At 33.7% G+C, this 19,683-nt stretch overlaps 2 protein-coding genes across 2 annotated transcripts; one reads left to right on the top strand and one right to left on the bottom strand.

Annotated features, from left to right (window-relative positions):
• Positions 1 to 8,478: 8,478 nt before the first annotated feature.
• Positions 8,479 to 9,168, top strand: LOC130897406 (uncharacterized). The gene has a single exon (XM_057806243.1). It carries the CDS (start codon positions 8,479 to 8,481, stop codon positions 9,166 to 9,168), a length of 690 nt encoding a protein of 229 aa, XP_057662226.1.
• A 2,616-nt stretch (positions 9,169 to 11,784) lies between these two features.
• Positions 11,785 to 19,603, bottom strand: LOC130897313 (DNA polymerase subunit gamma-1, mitochondrial). The gene is made up of 5 exons (XM_057806094.1): positions 18,698 to 19,603; positions 18,295 to 18,636; positions 17,128 to 17,401; positions 14,607 to 15,626; positions 11,785 to 13,038 (listed from the first exon to the last, which is right to left on the bottom strand). Exons 1-5 carry the CDS (start codon positions 19,292 to 19,294, stop codon positions 11,861 to 11,863), a joined length of 3,411 nt encoding a protein of 1,136 aa, XP_057662077.1. The 5' UTR covers positions 19,295 to 19,603; the 3' UTR covers positions 11,785 to 11,860.
• Positions 19,604 to 19,683: the final 80 nt, after the last annotated feature.

Here is a 19,683-nt window from a genome sequence, read left to right as displayed (position 1 = left end):
GCGATAATGGAACGTGCAAGGGTTGGTCTGATTACTGTACACGAAGAGAAGTGGAAGACTTTGTTTGGAATATTTCAAAAGAATGTAGAGGGTTTCCATTAGCACGTAAGGTGCACAATGTCAGTTCTCAGCATAATTAAAACAAAATTTGTTTAATGAGAATACTCCAACAACACTGATGATCTTAATTAATGGGGATACGAAATACAGCCATTAGTCATGAGAGAAATGTCACCTACAGACTAGACTAATTGCTCGTTAAGGAAGTCTACTGGTTACAAATCGAGTATCATCAGTAGAATTTTTAACAAAAATTTCGTCGACTCTTTGATTTATATGTAAAACTAGCAATACCCGTTGCGGCTTCGCCCACATTTTATAGCTGAATAGAGATAATTCAATGAGAACGCATTGTCGCAGGTAGAATGCCTTCATATTGACATTGACGCAAGATATGATTACTCTACATGAGGATTTTGAAATCAGATCTGTCGATGGAAATACCACCAAGGTTCATCAATCTATATAATGAAGAGCTTAAGCTCATTTTTAAAAGATGATATCAAACATTTTGACCGCTGGTAGAAATACCTTGGATTGTGGAAAATTGCGTTTCCTTCATCATGTCTTGTCGCAAAAAGTTTTAGTGCTCTTAGAAGAAGATTGATTATAACATAATAGTGAGATTGGAAACGGGGGGCTCGTAATTAGTACATCACCAAAGGGCATTTCTGGCACTCTGTATAGGTTGCATATGAAAATTCCAGCCGGTTGTCCCAGGCTGGAAAACCTCATGTGGTACACGAGTGAGAACTCTTGGATCAAGGGGTCCAAACCTCAAATAATAACGCTGTTATAACGCCAGTAAGTCTTGGAGGTCGGAAAATCCTCGCAAGAAGTGACCGAAAGTGCCGAAAGTTTCTTGGGGCACAATGAACCGATAAACATTAATGAAAGAATTTTTGCAAAGATATACAACTGTTCCCAGACATTTTGAAAAAAAGTTCATGAGGTTCGGACCCCACGATCCAAAAGTTTTCACTCGTGTACCATATGAGGCTTTCCAGCCTATTTTTTCGTCTGGAAAAACCTGCTGGCATTTTCATATCCGACCTGTACAGAGTGCGAGAACTGCTGTTTGACGATGTACTGATTGTTCTTTTATGTAGCCAGCTCTGGGACTATATGAAGCTATCAATTCTTATCTTTGTTCGTCGAAAACTTTTAGTTCGTGGCTGAAGTTCGACAACAACGCAAATTTAGATTCAATCTTCGCGAAATTTTGATAGTGGTCTATAAAAAAAAAAGAGTTTGGAACCCCTGGATTGGATTAATTGTTTCTTGAATAGTTATAGTAAATGATAGTTTCGAACGTTCAATATCATCCGTGTTCATATAGCTACTTTTAGAGCAAACAGCCTCTAATATGTCATGGCGTCAGGTAGAAGACTTTCGGAATATTATTTACGTAACTGACTGTAGATATTAGGGCGTAAATTTCAATAAAAAAGAGACGTATGCCGCCGAAATAAAATCGTGGATGAAAAAGGCAAAACAGATAATAAAAGCACTTAATGGAATTCTATGGGATACAGAGATAGGCAAACAAAGTACGACCAAAAGCACGTTAATGCATGCTACAGATTTGCACGCAATAAGAAGGGCATCTAGGACATCAAACTAAAATGAGTGACTAATGATAGAGGTGAGGACGAAATGGATGTTGAATAGACGGTTATAACATGTATAGAAAGGAAAGAACAAGTACGGTTATTCACAAAATGACAAAAGCAACACTACCAAGACAAAGCATTTCCCTCAAATAATATTTAATAAACACTAAATATAATTTTCCCTATATTTACTCAACAATGGAAACATTTTTTTATATGAGTATTGAAATAAATTTATCAGATTTATGTAAAATGTTATAGTCCGGGAGCCGACAATCTCAAAAGACCCGTGTTCGCGGAATTGAAAATTTTTTTATATAAATCGTCAGCTATTAATTAGAGGAACAAAATGCACTCGGTAAGCGTCGATTTATTAGGTCGAAAGTATGATAAAAAAAAATAATTATTCAAAAAAAAGCAAAAATGTTTTCCCGTCATCGGGGATTTCGACAAAAACCCGTCTATTCAATAGGAAATTTTGTGAATTAATGAAAAAAAATCGGCTTAACAATTTTTTCCAGCCGGAAGGGCCCGGCTTACCTATTCAAAGGGTGTGATTTGGGGATAAAATTTCCCCATCATTCGGAAAAAACTTTTTTTCCTTTAATTTGCTTATTTAATTTAAAAATATCGTGGTATGCGTGCCTAAAACGGCCGGAAATATCGTGCATACCAGTTTTATTGTATACGGACTCGATTCTCGTCAATGGCAATAAGCCTTCAATTACATCAATGCACTCTATAATAAGCGTCGATTTAACAATAAAAAATGTAATTAATATCTTAAATTTAAAGTTGTAAAAGGATAAATAGAATCGAAGGAGATATAGGAATGTTTTTCTAGTTCATTTTTATCTCAGTTCATTAAAATATCGTATCAATTTATTAATTTATGATAATACAATAAACAATTGTTTATACTAAAGCAGAAGATAATTATTATCATTCATCTAAGCTACATCATCAAAATTTTAATGTTTTTCATCATCTGATTCGTCACATTCTTCATTATTTTCATGTTGACTCTTCAACTTTTATTGGTGCCGCTGGGTCGTTATACCACAAAGGTTCGAGTTTATGATTTTCCCTGAATTACCATCCACATTCGGTTGGATCATGTGAAATACATTTTGGTTCCGTAACATTTTGCCACACTTTATTCACGAATATTGTGCGTAAAATTTTTTGTGATAAGGCTTTCCAGCACGGTGGAATGTTACTAGAATTAAAATTCATCATGCCTTTATAAAATTCTTCTTTGTCACTCGTACTTGCAAAGAACTTCAAAAATAATTCAAATCTTGCAAAGACATTATAATTAAGGGTAATGATATGATATGACAGTATTTTTGCAGAAAATATTTAGTACAGAGTGAAATGATGTAGTTGAAGGCTTATTGTCATTGATGAGAATCGAGTCCGTATACAATAAAACTGGTATGCACGATATTTCCGGCCGTTTTAGGCACGCATACCACGATATTTTTAAATTAAATAAGCAAATTAAAGAAAAAAAAGTTTTCCGGAATGATGGGGAAATTTTATCCCCAAATCTCACCCTTTAAATAGGTAAACCGGACCCTTACGGCTGGAAAAAATTGGTAAGCCGACTTTTTTTCATACGTTTTTCCTTTTTTTTTAAATAATTATTTTTTTATCATACTTTCCGTCAAATAAATCGACGCTTACCGAGTGCATTTTGTTCCTCTAATTAATAGCTGTGGATTTATATAAAAAATTTTGCAATTCCGCGATCACGGGTCTTTTGAGATTGCCTGCTGCCGCACTCTTAGTACTTGGAATAGTTAGACGAAATAACAAGAAACATCGTCACATTAATTATAAATTACGGATAATAAAAGAAAATACAATGCTTCTGATATCTTTTCTAATATAACATCGAATAACAAATATTGATATTCATTTTATTTCTATCAGATATAAATTATCAATTCTGTTTACTCCCCATAGAAACCTTTTCTTAAACCAAACAGTTTGAAGACACTCTCGATGAAGTTAAGTTGATTGAATGATAATAATAACTTTCCATGAAGTCCTGATAAAATTAGTATTGTCTATACAAGGATGGTCGCAAAAGTACCTGACCTGACATAGAGATGGCGATAGTTGCTTCAAAAATACATAATCTATACAGTATATGCTTCAAGTTTGAAGACGCCACGACGTTGTTTAGTATACGTTTGGTAGCCATCAATAGTGAACGTTTTTAATGAATTTGTGAACAAAGAAAAAATTGGTCATGGTTATGTGATACAAAAATTTTATTTAGATGGACTTAGCCCATCCAATATATGAACCAGATTCTACTCTGGGTGAGACTGTTCCGACATGCGAAGACCAGAAATAGCGTCGTGAACATATTTTCATCGAGTGGTTATGTTTCACAGAAATGAAACGGAATTTTAGAGCAGTTTCATAACCATGGATTAATTGTGGGTCCATCACCTCACACTCGAATGAAGAGAATGACAAAACAATGGACTGAAAAGGGAGAACAACTCCAAAGAAGGCAAATACCATTCCATCTGGAGGAAAGGTCATGGCGTCGGTTTTTTTGGGATATGCGTGGGATTATTTTCTATATAAACTATAAACAGTGAGTTGCTTCATCAAGCTCATACATCCGGCCAAAATTTGTTACCTCATGCACCTTATTCGCCAGATTTAGCTCACTCGGATTATTTTCCGTCTCCAGAATTTTTGGCAAATATTTTCCAACAACGAAGAGGTGATGTCGGCAGTTGATGGCTATTTTGAGGAGCTTGACGATTCTTATTATGGAGTTAAAAGAAGAGTACTTTGAAGAATAAATATATTTTTTTAAATATATTTGTTGGGCCAGCTACTTCTGGGACCATCCTCGTATTAGACCATTAAAATATACTACACCAATAGCAACCGTCCGTTAATAGATACGAATAATCCGAAGTTCTGCTGATTACTAATAAACTAAAATTTCACCACCTGATGCAAATTTAAATTAAGATGAGAGATCTTGTGATTGATTGAATGGATAATGGCTATAGAATATTTGACCTCTTTGGTTCATAAACTAACAATTTATTTCGAATTAAGTTGGGAGTTGGGAGCTGCTGTTCGCACGGAAATAATTTCCATGTCATGTTTTTCCATGGTTTGTACTCGTAGCGATCTAATTTTTTTTTTGAAAATGTGCCATGCTCCCGACATGTGAATGACAATCAATGAGTCCAGAAAACCAACACCATTTCCCTGAATAAAACAATTGAACTAACAATTATAAAATTGTGGCTTTGTATTATTACAACTATAAGTGATGGAAAAAGGCAATTTGAGATATTCTAGATACCGAAACAAAGTACAAGGCCGAGATTGCGGACAAAAATTTTGATTTAAGTGTTTAATGTAACTAATAGTACTACCAGAATCAGAAAAAACGATGTCAATAGCCCCCTGTAGGAAATATGCGACTAATATAGTGTCATGCTCCCGGAGCATGCACCATTTCTATTCGCCATTAAAGTTTATTTGAAATTCCTTGCAAATTTTGTTTTCTTTTAAATAACCGATGTTTAGAGGTATGGTACATTTGAACTACTTTTACTGTTTCCACTTGTTTTATTCTCTACAGTTTATGGAAAACGAATTTCCCTTTTCTTTCGATTAATTGCGTTTTAAGGGGTGGTACATTTGAACTACTCTTACTGTTTCCACTTGTTTTATTCTCTACAGTTTATGGAAAACGAATTTCCCTTTTCTTTCGATTAATTGCGTTTTAAGGGGTGATACATTTGAACTACTCTTACTGTTTCCACTTGTATTATTCTCTACAGTTTATGGAAAACGAATTTCCCTTTTCTTTCGATTAATTGACGTTTTAAGGGGTGGTACATTTGAACTACTCTAATTGTTTTCACTTGTTTTATTCTCTACAGTTTATGGAAAACGAATTTCCCTTTTCTTTCGATTAATTGACGTTTTAAGGGGTGGTACATTTGAACTACTCTAATTGTTTTCACTTGTTTTATTCTCTACAGTTTATGGAAAACGAATTTCCCTTTTCTTTCGATTAATTGACGTTTTAAGGGGTGGTACATTTGAACTACTCTAATTGTTTTCACTTGTTTTATTCTCTACAGTTTATGGAAAACGAATTTCCCTTTTCTTTCGATTAATTGACGTTTTAAGGGGTGGTACATTTGAACTACTCTTACTGTTTCCACTTGTTTTATTCTCTACAGTTTATGGAAAACGAATTTCCCTTTTCTTTCGATTAATTGCGTTTTAAGGGGTGGTACATTTGAACTACTCTTACTGTTTCCACTTGTATTATTCTCTACAGTTTATGGAAAACGAATTTCCCTTTTCTTTCGATTAATTGCGTTTTAAGGGGTGGTACATTTGAACTACTCTTACTGTTTCCACTTGTATTATTCTCTACAGTTTATGGAAAACGAATTTCCCTTTTCTTTCGATTAATTGACGTTTTAAGGGGTGGTACATTTGAACTACTCTAATTGTTTTCACTTGTTTTATTCTCTACAGTTTATGGAAAACGAATTTCCCTTTTCATTCGATTAATTGCGTTTTAAGGGGTGGTACATTTGAACTACTTTTACTGTTTCCACTTGTTTTATTCTCTACAGTTTATGGAAAACGAATTTCCCTTTTCATTCGATTAATTGCGTTTTAAGGGGTGGTACATTTGAACTACTTTTACTGTTTCCACTTGTATTATTCTCTACAGTTTATGGAAAACGAATTTCCCTTTTCTTTCGACTAATTGACGTTTTAAGGGATGGTACTTTTGACCTACTGCTATCACGATTTCCATTCGCCATTCAAGTTTGTTTAAAATTTTAAAACATTTAACTTTTGAAGTAGTTGGTCCAACAAAGAAAACACAAAAATTTTGGAAAAAAATATATTTATTTTTCAATGTAATCTTCTTCTAGCTCCACACACTTTTCCCAGCGATGTTCAATAGGTTCGACATCAACTCTTCGATAGAAACGACACTGCTCCATTGTGAGCAAACGCCGTACTTGTTTCTCATGTTCGGATTTCCAGTTAAAATGCGATGTACCGCACTATTCAACGTACGCTTTGTGGATTTCCTTCAACATTTCTGCAGTCGTCACCTCATTTGGTCGACTACTGCAATGCTGGTCTTCGTAGGTCGTTTATACTCAACGACTCAATAATTTACTGTTAAAAACGAAGGAGCAGTCTCACCTAGAGTGGAATCTAGTTCATCTATTATATTAGTTGGGCTAATGCCTAATAATTAAAAGTATAGTATAACGATGACCAAATTTTTTCCATGTTTACAAATTCACTGAAAACGTTAACTATTGATGGCTGCCAAACAAATACTAAACAAAGTTGTGTCTACAAACTTGAATCTAATAGTGTATAGATTGTGTACTTTCTAATATGATGGTATTTTTCAAATAACTACCGCCATCTCTAGGTCAGGTCAAGTACTTCTGGGACTATCCTTGTATGAAAGTGATTTCATGGGAAAGTTACTTTTTAATGATAAACTGTGGAATAAATATTCTATTATCCAATATAATATATTTTTATATATTCACTTTTACTTAGCCCGGAGAGTTTCCAATTTTTCAAGGTTTCCCATACCAACCTATCCTAATCTCCTAATCTAGACCTATGGTTTTACAAGAGCTCTCGTGGTAGCAGATTCCTTGGATGGAATCCATTATTTCAGCTGTATTTTTGTATATGAATAATAATTACGCATCCAAGTTTTATCTACTGACACATATCACATTAATCGCTGCACTTACTTGCAGATAGACTTTTCATAAAAAATTATCTATTAACTATCCCATGTACATTTATTTGAAGATTTATAAGTACAGAGCTACGGATTTAAGTGGGCTAGCAACAGTAAATGACAGTCCTGAAGGCTCATTATTCTTCATAAGGCCAGTTTTGAACTACTTATAAATCACGGAACATAATAATATTCACGTCTCGATTTTTTCAATTATACAAACTCAATTTTTTTTATATTGTTTTTAGAAACTCAAAAAAGGTGGACCTTTTGTGTTCCATCATCTATAAGTCATACTTAAAACCAATTTTGTTATTGTAACAATTCAATTCAATATGTAAGTTTCATTAGATGTTTTGATTTTTCTACAGGGTGTTTCAAAAAAGGTGATTCCCTCTCTAGGACAGATAGAAAATCTTAAAAATATTTGGAGTTTGCTCAGAATGAATTTATTTTTATATCTGATTCTCATAGAGGGCTCTAGATACAACGTTCGTACCAACTAATATTGAACATAACTTTTGCAATATTAAATTTCTTAACCAAAATGTCAAGTCAACTTAAACATCATTTAATTTCACACCAAACACTGTGTAATGTTTTCGGAATATTTTGATTTGAAAATTAGTGATAAATAACCGATGTTGGTATGAAGTATCGATAAATTTATTAATTATTATTATTATTGATTACTAAATATTATGTGAATTGAGAATTTTTTGTCGCGTAAATGAGACCCTATCGATAAAACGGATACGTTTCCTATCTATCCTAGAGACGAGATCGCCTTTTTTGAAACACCATGTATTATGAGGAATAGATAGGAAAATTTTAACCCTCCCATATCGTTATTGTTATTATAAATTACAATATCAGTTAAGGATTGAACCAGAATTGATAAAATTAGATGTATTTTTAATGTAACTTATCTTCAAAGTGATGTAGCTCTAGTGAAAATTTTGATTGACATGAATCAACGTACTTCCAAAATATCGACAATGATATATGTTTGAAACTGACAATTTGTTAGATTTAATGTCATTCAAAATTATGAACGTGACTGATTATTTACGAAATATTTATAAAGGACCATTCGCCGATTATCTATCAACTTCCAATTCAATCGGTGGTGTTTTAAAAGATCAGAGCTCTTTAGTGAATATTTTGTTGAAACTGGAAGTCAACTTAATGCAAATACTGCAAAAATACAAAAAACCTATACATGCACAAGAGGAAGATATTTTTCTAGAACCGATTGCGAAGCAAATTGGCATCATAAAGGATCATACCAAAGAGAATGACGATTATCATAATTTAACTTACGTGGCTAATGTCGTAGATATATTCTTATGGATGAAAGAAACCGACATGAATAAATTCGTGGAGAGATTCAGTGACTTTATAATACTTTACAAAAACGAAATGAATCAAACGAACTTTAGTTTTGAATTTACTCCATGTCTGGAGGCTTGGATTAAAACATTAGAAGAATTTTCAGAATTTATATTAACTTTTTTCCAACACGGATTAGTTTGGTTAGGTACTGAAAAGTTGCCTGCACAAGCCGTGTTAGGAGATAAGCAGGAATTCCGAAACTTTGATCGTACAGCACTTTTTAACGATATTAATCAGGGTGAAAATATTATAAGAATGTTAAGACACCGAGAAAATAGCCCTCATTCGTCAATGAATTAATTTCCTTGCATCTTGGTAGTTTGAAGAAACTTTTCAAATTTATGTTTACTCAATATATGTTTTATTATTCAACAGATATATTTTAATGAATTTCTTATATATGAATGAATTTAATACAAATCAATTGATTCATTTAACTGTGGAGAATACAAATACCAACATTAAACTCATCAGAAATCACTAATTCTAGATAAGAAAATGGCACCGACAAGAAGTTTTCGACTTGAAGATCGAAAAAATTCAACTTAAGTAGTAGCGATAATAAAAATCTTGTGAAATGTGGTGTGAAACGATTAGAACTCGAATTAGAACATTTATGAATAATCAAGAAAGACATTTCCATTTGCGGAAGGACTAAACTCAACAAGAGTATCAAAGTGCACAAGTCATAGAATTCTAAGTGCAATGTGAAAAGCTTCAGATACCACAGAGAGATTGAAAGGACACAATTTGATTAACAAAATAGCTCTTAGCATATATTTTATTCTTAAGTGGAGTTTGAATTTCGTCGTATAGATTCATCATCATTATCATTATCAGGCCTTTCAACGGCTATCGCTTATAGCGCTTTAAAATCCTTTTTTTTTTAGTTGAATTACTCCTAGTTTTCTCTTTTTGTTTTCTTTACAATTTATCGTTCGTCTTGGCAGTTTTTGTTATTATTTTCCATTCCTTTCGGTTCCGGCATTTTGCTCTCCAGTTCTCTATATTAAATGCTCTTATGTCCTCCTCTATTTCGTTTCTCCGAGTATTTCTCGGTCTGCCTCTTCTTCTTGATCACAATGAACGTCGTTTCGAGGTGTGATTTCGTGTCTGGTGCAGGATTTCCAAAGAATATTATTTAGAAAAACTGAACAAATTTTCGGAATATTTTATGTTATCAAATTATGAATATTAAAGTATTTATTATTCAAATGTAAGTTGCCGATTCGGGTAAATTATGTAGTTCGATATGGCAACTGTATTTTGTCTCTCCGTATAGGTAGCAATCAGTAGCCAACATTCTACCTTGTGCAGCATCATCTGGATGATATTATCAGGATTTATGCTGCCGACATTCTTCTCTACCTCCTCTCTTAAACCCCTCCAGTGGTTACACACGAAGAACGTGCGTTCGCCGTCATCTGAGTCGTTTCCACAATACGTATTCTCAGGTGTTTGTACTTTCTTCATTTTGTGAAGATACCGACGGAAGTATCCCGTCAAAACTGTCGATGTGGCAACTTTTAGTTTTATTTCAATTCGATAAAATAAGTCGAACAATCTGTAGTATTTGGACTGGCATTGTGCTGCATTGGAGGTAGGGAACTATGTATTGGTTCACCGTTAAATCCCCCGCTCTAACCACCAGTTTCAATAAAAACCAACTCGGTTTTTGCATCCATTGAAATGTCCGCCCAAACCATCCAGACAGATTCGATGGGCTTGGGTTGATTTAGGACCATAGCCGACTTTTTGGCTCGAGGTTAACTGCTTTAAGTCTTAATCCGACCGTCCAATCATAATCACAGGTACCTAATGCACAGGTACGTCAATGCAACAGCCGCAATAGTTTAGACGACATCTGTCATATTCTCCATTTGTGCTCCCCAGCTACTGATTGTAATTTGTATGACTTGAAAAGTGGTTTAAGAACAATTTATCTTGTGAGACGCAATTAGAATGGTACAACATGAATCGGAAAAAAAGAAATTTTTGTGGATTCTTGTAAAAGGATTGACTACCTTTTACAATCAACTTAATAGTTTATTAGATGATTTAAATGTAAAATTTTCCCGCTGAAGTGGATTTTCCCACTAGAATTCTTTCGCGCGAGATAAGTTCCTGGTTCAGGAAATTTAGTTTAAGTGTATGATGAATTAGATAAGTTTCAGTTCGCGTTCGGTCTCTGAAGGCGATAACTTGGTTATCGAAACGCGCGTCAACGGTGTAATTATGAATGTTAATGTAAAGGTACTAAATGGCTTTTACGCTAAGTTTTTAAAAAAATATGATAGACATGTCACATTGTTGCCAAGTTTGCATAACACGGATTAAAAAATAAAGATTATAAACTAAAATTTTAGATAATTTTTTTTGAAATTTAGTCGCTAGCATAGAAATATAACTATACAAAAGTAATTGATGTTAGCGATCAACTATCTGGATGTGAAATTACATTAAGTTTGAATCAGGTGAGAATTATTGTAATTAAATAGTGACATAAACATGGCTAAGAGACTTAGTGACCTTAAAATAATGGAATAAAAGCAGAACTAGAGAATCGCGAGTTGGAAACGTCCGGTAAGAAAAGTGAATCAGTATAAAGACTCAAAGTGGCACTGGAAAGTGACAGAAATCAAAGACGTATCTTACACCTTGAACTCGTCGATTTCTACTATAATGGACGAGAACATTTCGACATTGAGGACCTAATTTCAACTTTGAAAAACGATATTTCTAACAATATAAATAAATCGCCGCTAACCGACGTATTCACCAAATTTTAGTTTTCCATTATAACCGAACAATACCGACCTCACGGTCCATATCGTGGACGAGTTAGTACAATAGCATAATCCAAAATGAGGGTGATACTGCACAATCTCTCATCGAATGGAATAGACTAAAAACAAATTTTCAACTTATATGTTTTATATTTCAACATAAAGTAACTTTATCACAGATTTGTTGGTGAAATTTTTAGTACACATTAACCCTTTTTAAATCTACTATACCAACTCGAAAATCTTCCACCGGCTCTATCTATAGTTTCATAAATATCTAAAGCTACCCCATTCGGTATGCCGTAACCTTTACTTAAGCCGTGAGGATTAGAGGGAGTTACACAATCCTGTTTAGATTCCTTTCTCAGAACTTTATCAACTTCGACTGACGAAAAAAAAGCGACGGATTGAGGTAAATCGTGCAAACCAAGTTGTACAGAACAAAAAGATCTCGTTAATAAATTTGTGGTGTGTAAAGCTAGAGCTGTTTGGTATTTGTACTCTTCTGGTACTAGATATCTTATTTCATCATGGAAACTTAAGCAGAATCGCGTTTTGTCTCCGGTTATCCATCTCATACAGACTAGCATGAGATGTAAAAAATCCGCTGCTCCGCTTTGCACCACCCAGTTTACACGAGTAGGTAAATAAGCATCTTCCGACGATGGTCTAGGCTCGAGCGCCCGGCTCAATCTGCCGTGTAAGAACGGGGTAGCAGGCTGGTCGTTATTCGCTATTTCTTCCAATCGATTGAACATCGCCGATTCTGTACCCCCGATCCATTTGGATTTATGAAACATCTTATCTACCGTTTTACCACAAACTTTAGCTACCTCGAACGCTTCCCATTTCGAATACGGCTGATCGGCGAAGTCGAGCACGTATTCGGGTTTCAAATAATAAAGTTTCTTTCCCTTTGTCAGTGCGAACATTTTCTGTGCTTTATTCCTCGCTTCACTATCTGACATAGTTGGATTAAACTGTTTCAATAATCGCTCGGCGAAATTTTGTCCTGCTCCGTATATTCTAGCATAATTGATAACTTTAGCGTGATCTCTGCTTATTCCTATAGCTTTAGCTGTAACGCTATGCATATCGGTACCAGCTGATTTATTTCCGCTTAAAGTCATCCAACCGAAAGGCGTCGCGCCGTGCATCTTTGCGTAATGCGCGTCTCCGATTACTGAAGCTATCCAAAGTTCTTGCGAATCTACATCGGCACCTACAATATTATAACCGGGAGGCGCTTGTACCATAGCTCGTAATTCGGATCCTATTCTTTCGGATTGAGCATTAGATGCTGTCATCCATGTAGGTTCGACAGCTCTTCGAGTTAAGGTACCACATACTACAACTTGTGGAAGAATCGCCCCCAAAACGTAACCTGAAACAAATGTATAATTGAAAAAATCAAACAACCATATTAGGTGTAGCAAAAAAGTTACTAAAGATGATTTATTTTTAATCTGCGGGAATAAAAAGAGAGCATTAGGTACCGAACAAAGAGTGTACGGTGGATGTTCCATCAATTCGATGTTTTGACTGTGTGACAGCTCACATTGTCTTGGTAGAGAATGAATCGTCTCCTGCGATAAATTTCCAGATTTCTTCTAACACTTTTGGGAAATAAATGCTGGTTAGGTTAGGTGGCGACTTGTCCAGTTATTCCAAAAAAACAGGCAAAGTGCTTCGTGTTGGATTTGGCAAGATCCATACAGTCGGTTTTTGTTTCATATGCACAAATCCATGATCCTTTTGAGGCACTTTGAGCTTTTTTCAACGATTCTCATTATATCCAACGCGAACCAAGCGCGGATCCAGGGGAGAGAACGTTGGGGTCATGACCCACCCTGAACCCTGATTAATTAACTTGGTTTTTTGTTTCTTATAAAAGGGCGTAAGTAGGAATATGTAAAAGTACGAATTATTTTACACCGTGGATAAAAGAAGCCAATACCCCCAAATATTTCGAATATCATAACAATACCTAATAAAACAAAAATAAAATGCTCAGGAAATTAAAGACTAAGAAGTTGAAGAATCTGATAGAAACTAATTAATATGAATGTCAAAAACAACGTATTTTACTAATATTTTGTGGGTAAAGGTTTAAAATGCCATGTCTTTGGGGAAGGACTCGTCCTAATACAAATGACCCCCCCTTTGTCAAGACCCTGGATCCGCCCTTGACGCGAACAAATCTTTTTGACAACCAAATTTTCAAGTAATATTGAATTGGAATTGATGTCTAAGTATGCCTTAATTTCACGTTATGTCCCTTGACATTAAAAACGCCAAATTTTATTATGACAGTGTCAAATTTGACATAATCGCGTCATTGTTGCCATGTCTCAAAACTTAAGTAGCAACTCTTGCAAAAAATTATCTTCCAAGCACTTTTGTCGAGAAAAGAATGATTAAGGTTATTGGGGTAGTTGGGAACCGGGTTATTAAATAAGTAAACAGCTATTTAATTAAGTGTGTCACCTTGACGTATCGACAATATACATTGTTATATATTATACACTTTAGAAACAGTTTCACAAAAATGTTTTGTTTCGTTTTTGTCATTTTGTCTCCCGATTTGTCTCAATTAATTCGATAGTGAATTCTCTCATTTTGGCGACCGTGCAGGACATTGTGTGGTAAATTGAGAATTGACAGTTGCCTAAGCTCCAGTTAAGACACTATAACAGTGTTATTTCCAGTGATTACATTTTGGTTAAAGTTTTATAGGTAAAGATCTCTCTGATGAGGATCCAGAGCAAGGCGACTCTTTGAAGAATCGTTTTGGTAGCTCAGCCTTACTGATTGAATAACGATGTTCAGGTTTGGTTACAGGTAGTGGTAAGCAAACAAAGCATGAAGCTGTGTATGTTGTATGACCATCTAGATCCGCAGGATAGAACACTAAAATTTTTTTTTATTATTTTACCCAATTCTTAGACTCACCTTTAGTCCTTAACGATTTGGGTAAACTATCTTCACTTAACCAAACAACCATCTGATCTAATATTCGGTTTCTATTATTTCTCCAATAAGACAACTTCTTGGCTATTTCCAATACTTTTTCGGCGCTTTCATTATCACCTACTAACACGTTTTCTGAAAATTTATTCAAAAAATCTTTAGCTAATGGATTGCCCACGTTGTAAGCCGGTCCATCTTTATGGGGTAATTTGAAAAACCAACAACAGTCTTCTACTTCTGTATTACACCATATTCCGGCTCCTTTATACAATCCATCGGTTTTATCTTTTTTAAGTCTGTTGTAGTATTGCCTTTTTGATAAGTTTTCCTGTACTTGTTGGCACAAATTTTGAATTTCTGGACTACTCGTACCACCTTTATCCGTCAATAAAGGACATTTTTCTAATAATTGTTTCAAAGGTAGTTTCCTTTCAATTTCAATGTCATCAGTGAACGGTACTAAAAATCCCCATCCTTTATCTCTCAAGTAATGTAGAGGATATCCTTCCCAAGTTAAACATAATAATTTTGGGGTTATCTGCATTGAAGTACTTATCAAATTTGGTCCTGGAATCCAATGAGCATCAGGTTTTTGACATAATTTTCTGTACCAATTTGGATAACCTGGCAACAATGTTTTAACAGTTGATAGATTTTCTTTGGTACTGCTTAATTCTTGAAATTTAACTTCCAAAGCGTCTTCTTCCTCATCATCCTCATTATTTTTTATTAATTTATTCTCTTTTTCCACTGCTTTCTTTAATTTCTTCTTTTTTGTAATATTTCTCATTTTGATATCTTTCACTGTCCAATCTTGATCCCACATCCATAGATCTTCTTTATATTTGTCATTATGTAATAGCTGACAGGCTTGATTAGCTCGATTGGCAAGTAGAATTTTCCCTTCATGTTCTAGATCTTCGTAGGCTTGTTCTGATTCCTCTATGTATCTGGGCCAATTAGAATTTACGGGAAGGTAAGCTACACTCAGCTCTAGCATACCTGAAAATTAATTCATTTATAGGTCCAGCAAAACTAATCTAATCAACATTTTCACTAAATGTGTTAGATAATTATTGGGGCGGCTCTCTAGTCATGCGGGTTGCATTTTTTGCCCCCTGTGACGCGAGCGCCATCTAGCAGTCAGATACGACAACTGGACGTCATCCATATAGTTGATGTTGATGGGAACATAATGAATTGATGGTTATATATTGAATTTCCTACTAAACTACTATCTCATTCAATTTTTCAATTTCAGTACCAATTTTTTGAGTTTTCTTTAACCCCCAACTACCATCAAGGTGACCGCACAACGGTAGTAAAGAGTTAAAGAAAACACAAAAAATTGGTACTGAAATTTAAAAATTTAATGATAAAGTAGGTACAAAAATTCAATTCATAACGAACAATTTATTATTTTCTTTTTCCTTCCATTTTTTCAAATCAACAAGTCGTTCAAAAATTTTTGAATATAATTAATTACTGTAGTACCACAAAATAACTTTTGTAATTCTAGAGGAACTGAGGCAATCGTTCAAAGAAGTAAAAAAATTTTTCAGTTCTTCAAGAAATCAACATTTAGTGCCAATAAATATATTCCTAAATTTTTCAACATAACCCCCAAATTTACTGAAGTTTTAAATGAACTGGAATTACATTTTGAGACTACAGTTGATTTTGACTGAATGAAGAGTATTGTAAAGATCATATCATGTAGATTGATAAAAATATATTCATACTGAAAATTTATAATGAATGAGGCTGCAAAAAATCGACAATGATAAACATTAAAGGTTGAATAAATCATTCAGTTGTGGCACATATTTTTGATTCAAAGAAAACCAGTAACTTAAACATAATGAATTCCAAACTATACCATATTCAAATCATATACATATATATATATATATATATATATATATATATATATATATATATATATATATATATATATTGTGCTCCACATTCTCCATCTAGTTCCATAATATGTTTTTTCCTTTCTTTTCTATTTTTTAACTTGGCTTTCCAGCTCTCCACTCCTTCCTTCATTAGATCTTCTTGTGCCTCTTCATTTCATCTCTTTTTGGATGTCATTTACTTTATCGTGTCCCTACCATACTTATATCAGTAATTTTCTTTCCAGCAATCTTTCCAATTATCCCAGCCATCCAAGTCATTTGGATCAGTTCTTCATTTCCTAGTTTGATCTTCTTTTATCCTTCCTAATATCCTCCTAAGTAATTTCCATATATCCAATTTATTTCATTTAACACCCAAGCTTTGTTTGTATAAAATACTGTTGGTCTGATGACTGTATGTCTGTTGTTTATTGTTCCTACCCGTTTGCTTTCTTGAGGTAACTTTGTTTCTAAGTTTTCTTCCATGTTTTAACTGTCTTTGATAAATATATATAAATAAAATTATACCATTGAAATGTTCAAATCTTCATAGTTTCGAAAGTATAGTCTCATAAATATTGAAAAGAGTAATAAAATTTTACCTGCAAATGTAACCGGATGTGGAAATCTTTCCAAGAATAGAGGAAATAATTTCGCTAAAATTTCATAAGTGGCTATTACATCTTTCGAACAGTAATCCATAACTTTTTGAAAATTATCTCTAATGTTTGACATAGTTCCTTCCACAAATAAATCCCTTGATTCTTTCTTAATAGTTTTTCCACAATATAATTTGTACACATCCACTAAATTATTCAGAGAGCTCAAATGTTTCCAATTGTCATCTTCTTCTGTAAATTTTTGTGATTTCAATACCTAGTAACACAATTATTGAGATATTTATTTAAAAATTTAATTAACGCAAAATGTAATTGACTCAAAACTATTTATATTTGATAATCATTGTCTATATCACTACACATTATTTAATCAAATGCAGTTCAGTATTACAATGACCAAATTTCTATTCAATTTACATAAAATGAAAATATTCAAAATGATACGAGCTCGTCCTCGACATGGAACGAGAAGCCTGTCCTGTTCGATTATGTTACTAGAATCTAAAATTTGGTGGACGCGTTGGTTATAAATTTCCAAGAACAGTTATAAAGAGGCACTTGTTTCTCATAAACTGTTTGTTGTGACTGTTTTTTCAGAATCGATTTGTAAGCAGACTTTTTTGTTTGTTTATATTGTAGAATCCGAATTATCGAGAAAAATTCGTTTTCGAATATTGTCTGTTTTTTCCTTGAGCTATTGGTTAGTAGTCCAACCCTTTAAATCATAGTAACGAGAAATGTTTTCCTACAAACTTTCAAATTTTTATTATTTATTTTCAGATAAAACAAAAACACCTGCTGCTTCTCACAAACCACGTGGACCAATGAAGCCTCTAGAGATAGAAGGTTTGCAAAAAGAAATATTTCCTCCTAAGAGTTAGGTAATTTGTAATTTTCTTTTTATTCTAAAACTAATTTTATAGGAGTTACGTGATTTTAAACATAAATGTGACTTGAATCAATTGTTCCAATAGCAAAAATTTGAAATTTTTGGCATTATGTGGTTTTACAATTTACGATAACTTAGTGAATAGTTTAATTATAAGCATAGTTTAGTGTATAAATAAATTAAGTAAGTGTGTATAAATTCACCCCACCATTAAAAACAGTTTATGTGATTAAGAAAAACATTAGAATAATAATACTCACTGTTCTTTGATAACTGGTTAATCCCCCTACACATATATGAAGACTCATGGTATCTACAAATCTAGTACCTGTTTTATTCAACCAATACTGCTCCTTAATTCTAGCTCTATCGAATGAAACATTATGACCAATTACAACCTTTGGTTTCATTTGATGATCTGTCAATTTTAAACCTGTATCATGAGATTCGCTTTCTAAAGGCAGGAGAGATTCTATTGTGTATTGATGGGAAGTCGTAGGTCTAGTTATACCATCAATTACAGCTGGGTTGACCCAACCATACCAAGCTTTGCTGCTAACTGCTGTTGCTAGAGTAGGTAATTTTCCCGCCATCATACAAACCTGTGAACCCACAATGTGATAAAAACTATCATATATTTAGATATGAAGAAAAAAAAGATACCTCAACATCAAATACTAAAGCTTCTTCTAATGGGTAATGTACTGCTTGTGGTTCACACTCAGGCACATACCTAGTCCATCCTGATTGCATTTTCCACTGATCTGGAGGAAGTGGAGTATACTCAAGCAATGATAGAATTAAATCTCTGTAGGGTTTTGCTTGTTCCTCCCCAATATTTTGAAAATGTTCAATTATATTCTTTCCATTTAAAGGGGGGATTTTATAATCAACGTCTCGTTGAAAATCACTATCACTATTTACCATTTGACGTTTCTTCAGGTCTTCTTGGCAACTTTGAATGATTTTCGATATACTACTGTCTTTGTACCCCTCAATGAAAACTTGGTCATAAATTGGTTTTGACAACATTTGAATGTTTAGTTTATTTTTACGGAAAGCGCAAACTGTTTCTACCCGAGGGGAGTGGGTCTTTTTAATTGTAATGGTCTGTTTTTGTTTTTGTGGATTAGGTAAAAACACTCTTTTCTTTGCAGACGGAAAATATTCTTTGTGAATCTGTCTTTTTACTATAGGTAAGTACATTTTGTGTGATGCAACAATTCTGTTAGAAATTTTATGATTATTTAGAAGTATCATAATGAAATTTATGTTTTCTCTCCTATTTTATACTTTTCTCTTAATATATGAATAGTTGCAGCATGACATTTTTGGTATGTTGTTTAGATAGGGTACTTATTCCCTTTTTTGTTCAAAAGTATAGTTAATTTTAATTACGAACAGAAAAAAATAATCAAACTATCAGTTTCCTCATACAGATACATTCACAAAGATTATATACATTCACATGTCACTTAACCAAAATAAGGTTAGATTGCCAAAATCTTCTACCTTTTGTTTTGGTCCTTTACGCTACTTTATATCAACCTCAGTATTTAAGTTCTATGAACAAACGGTAACATAATGAGGCGCTGAAGTCAATACTTTCTTTCGGTGATCCGACTGATCTATGATTAATGATTAGTATA

Source organism: Diorhabda carinulata, chromosome 8, assembly GCF_026250575.1.
Source record: "Diorhabda carinulata isolate Delta chromosome 8, icDioCari1.1, whole genome shotgun sequence".
NCBI lineage: Eukaryota > Metazoa > Arthropoda > Insecta > Coleoptera > Chrysomelidae > Diorhabda > Diorhabda carinulata.
The sequence above is the reverse complement of the archived record's forward strand: the minus strand, read 5'-3'. Positions and strand labels throughout refer to the sequence as shown.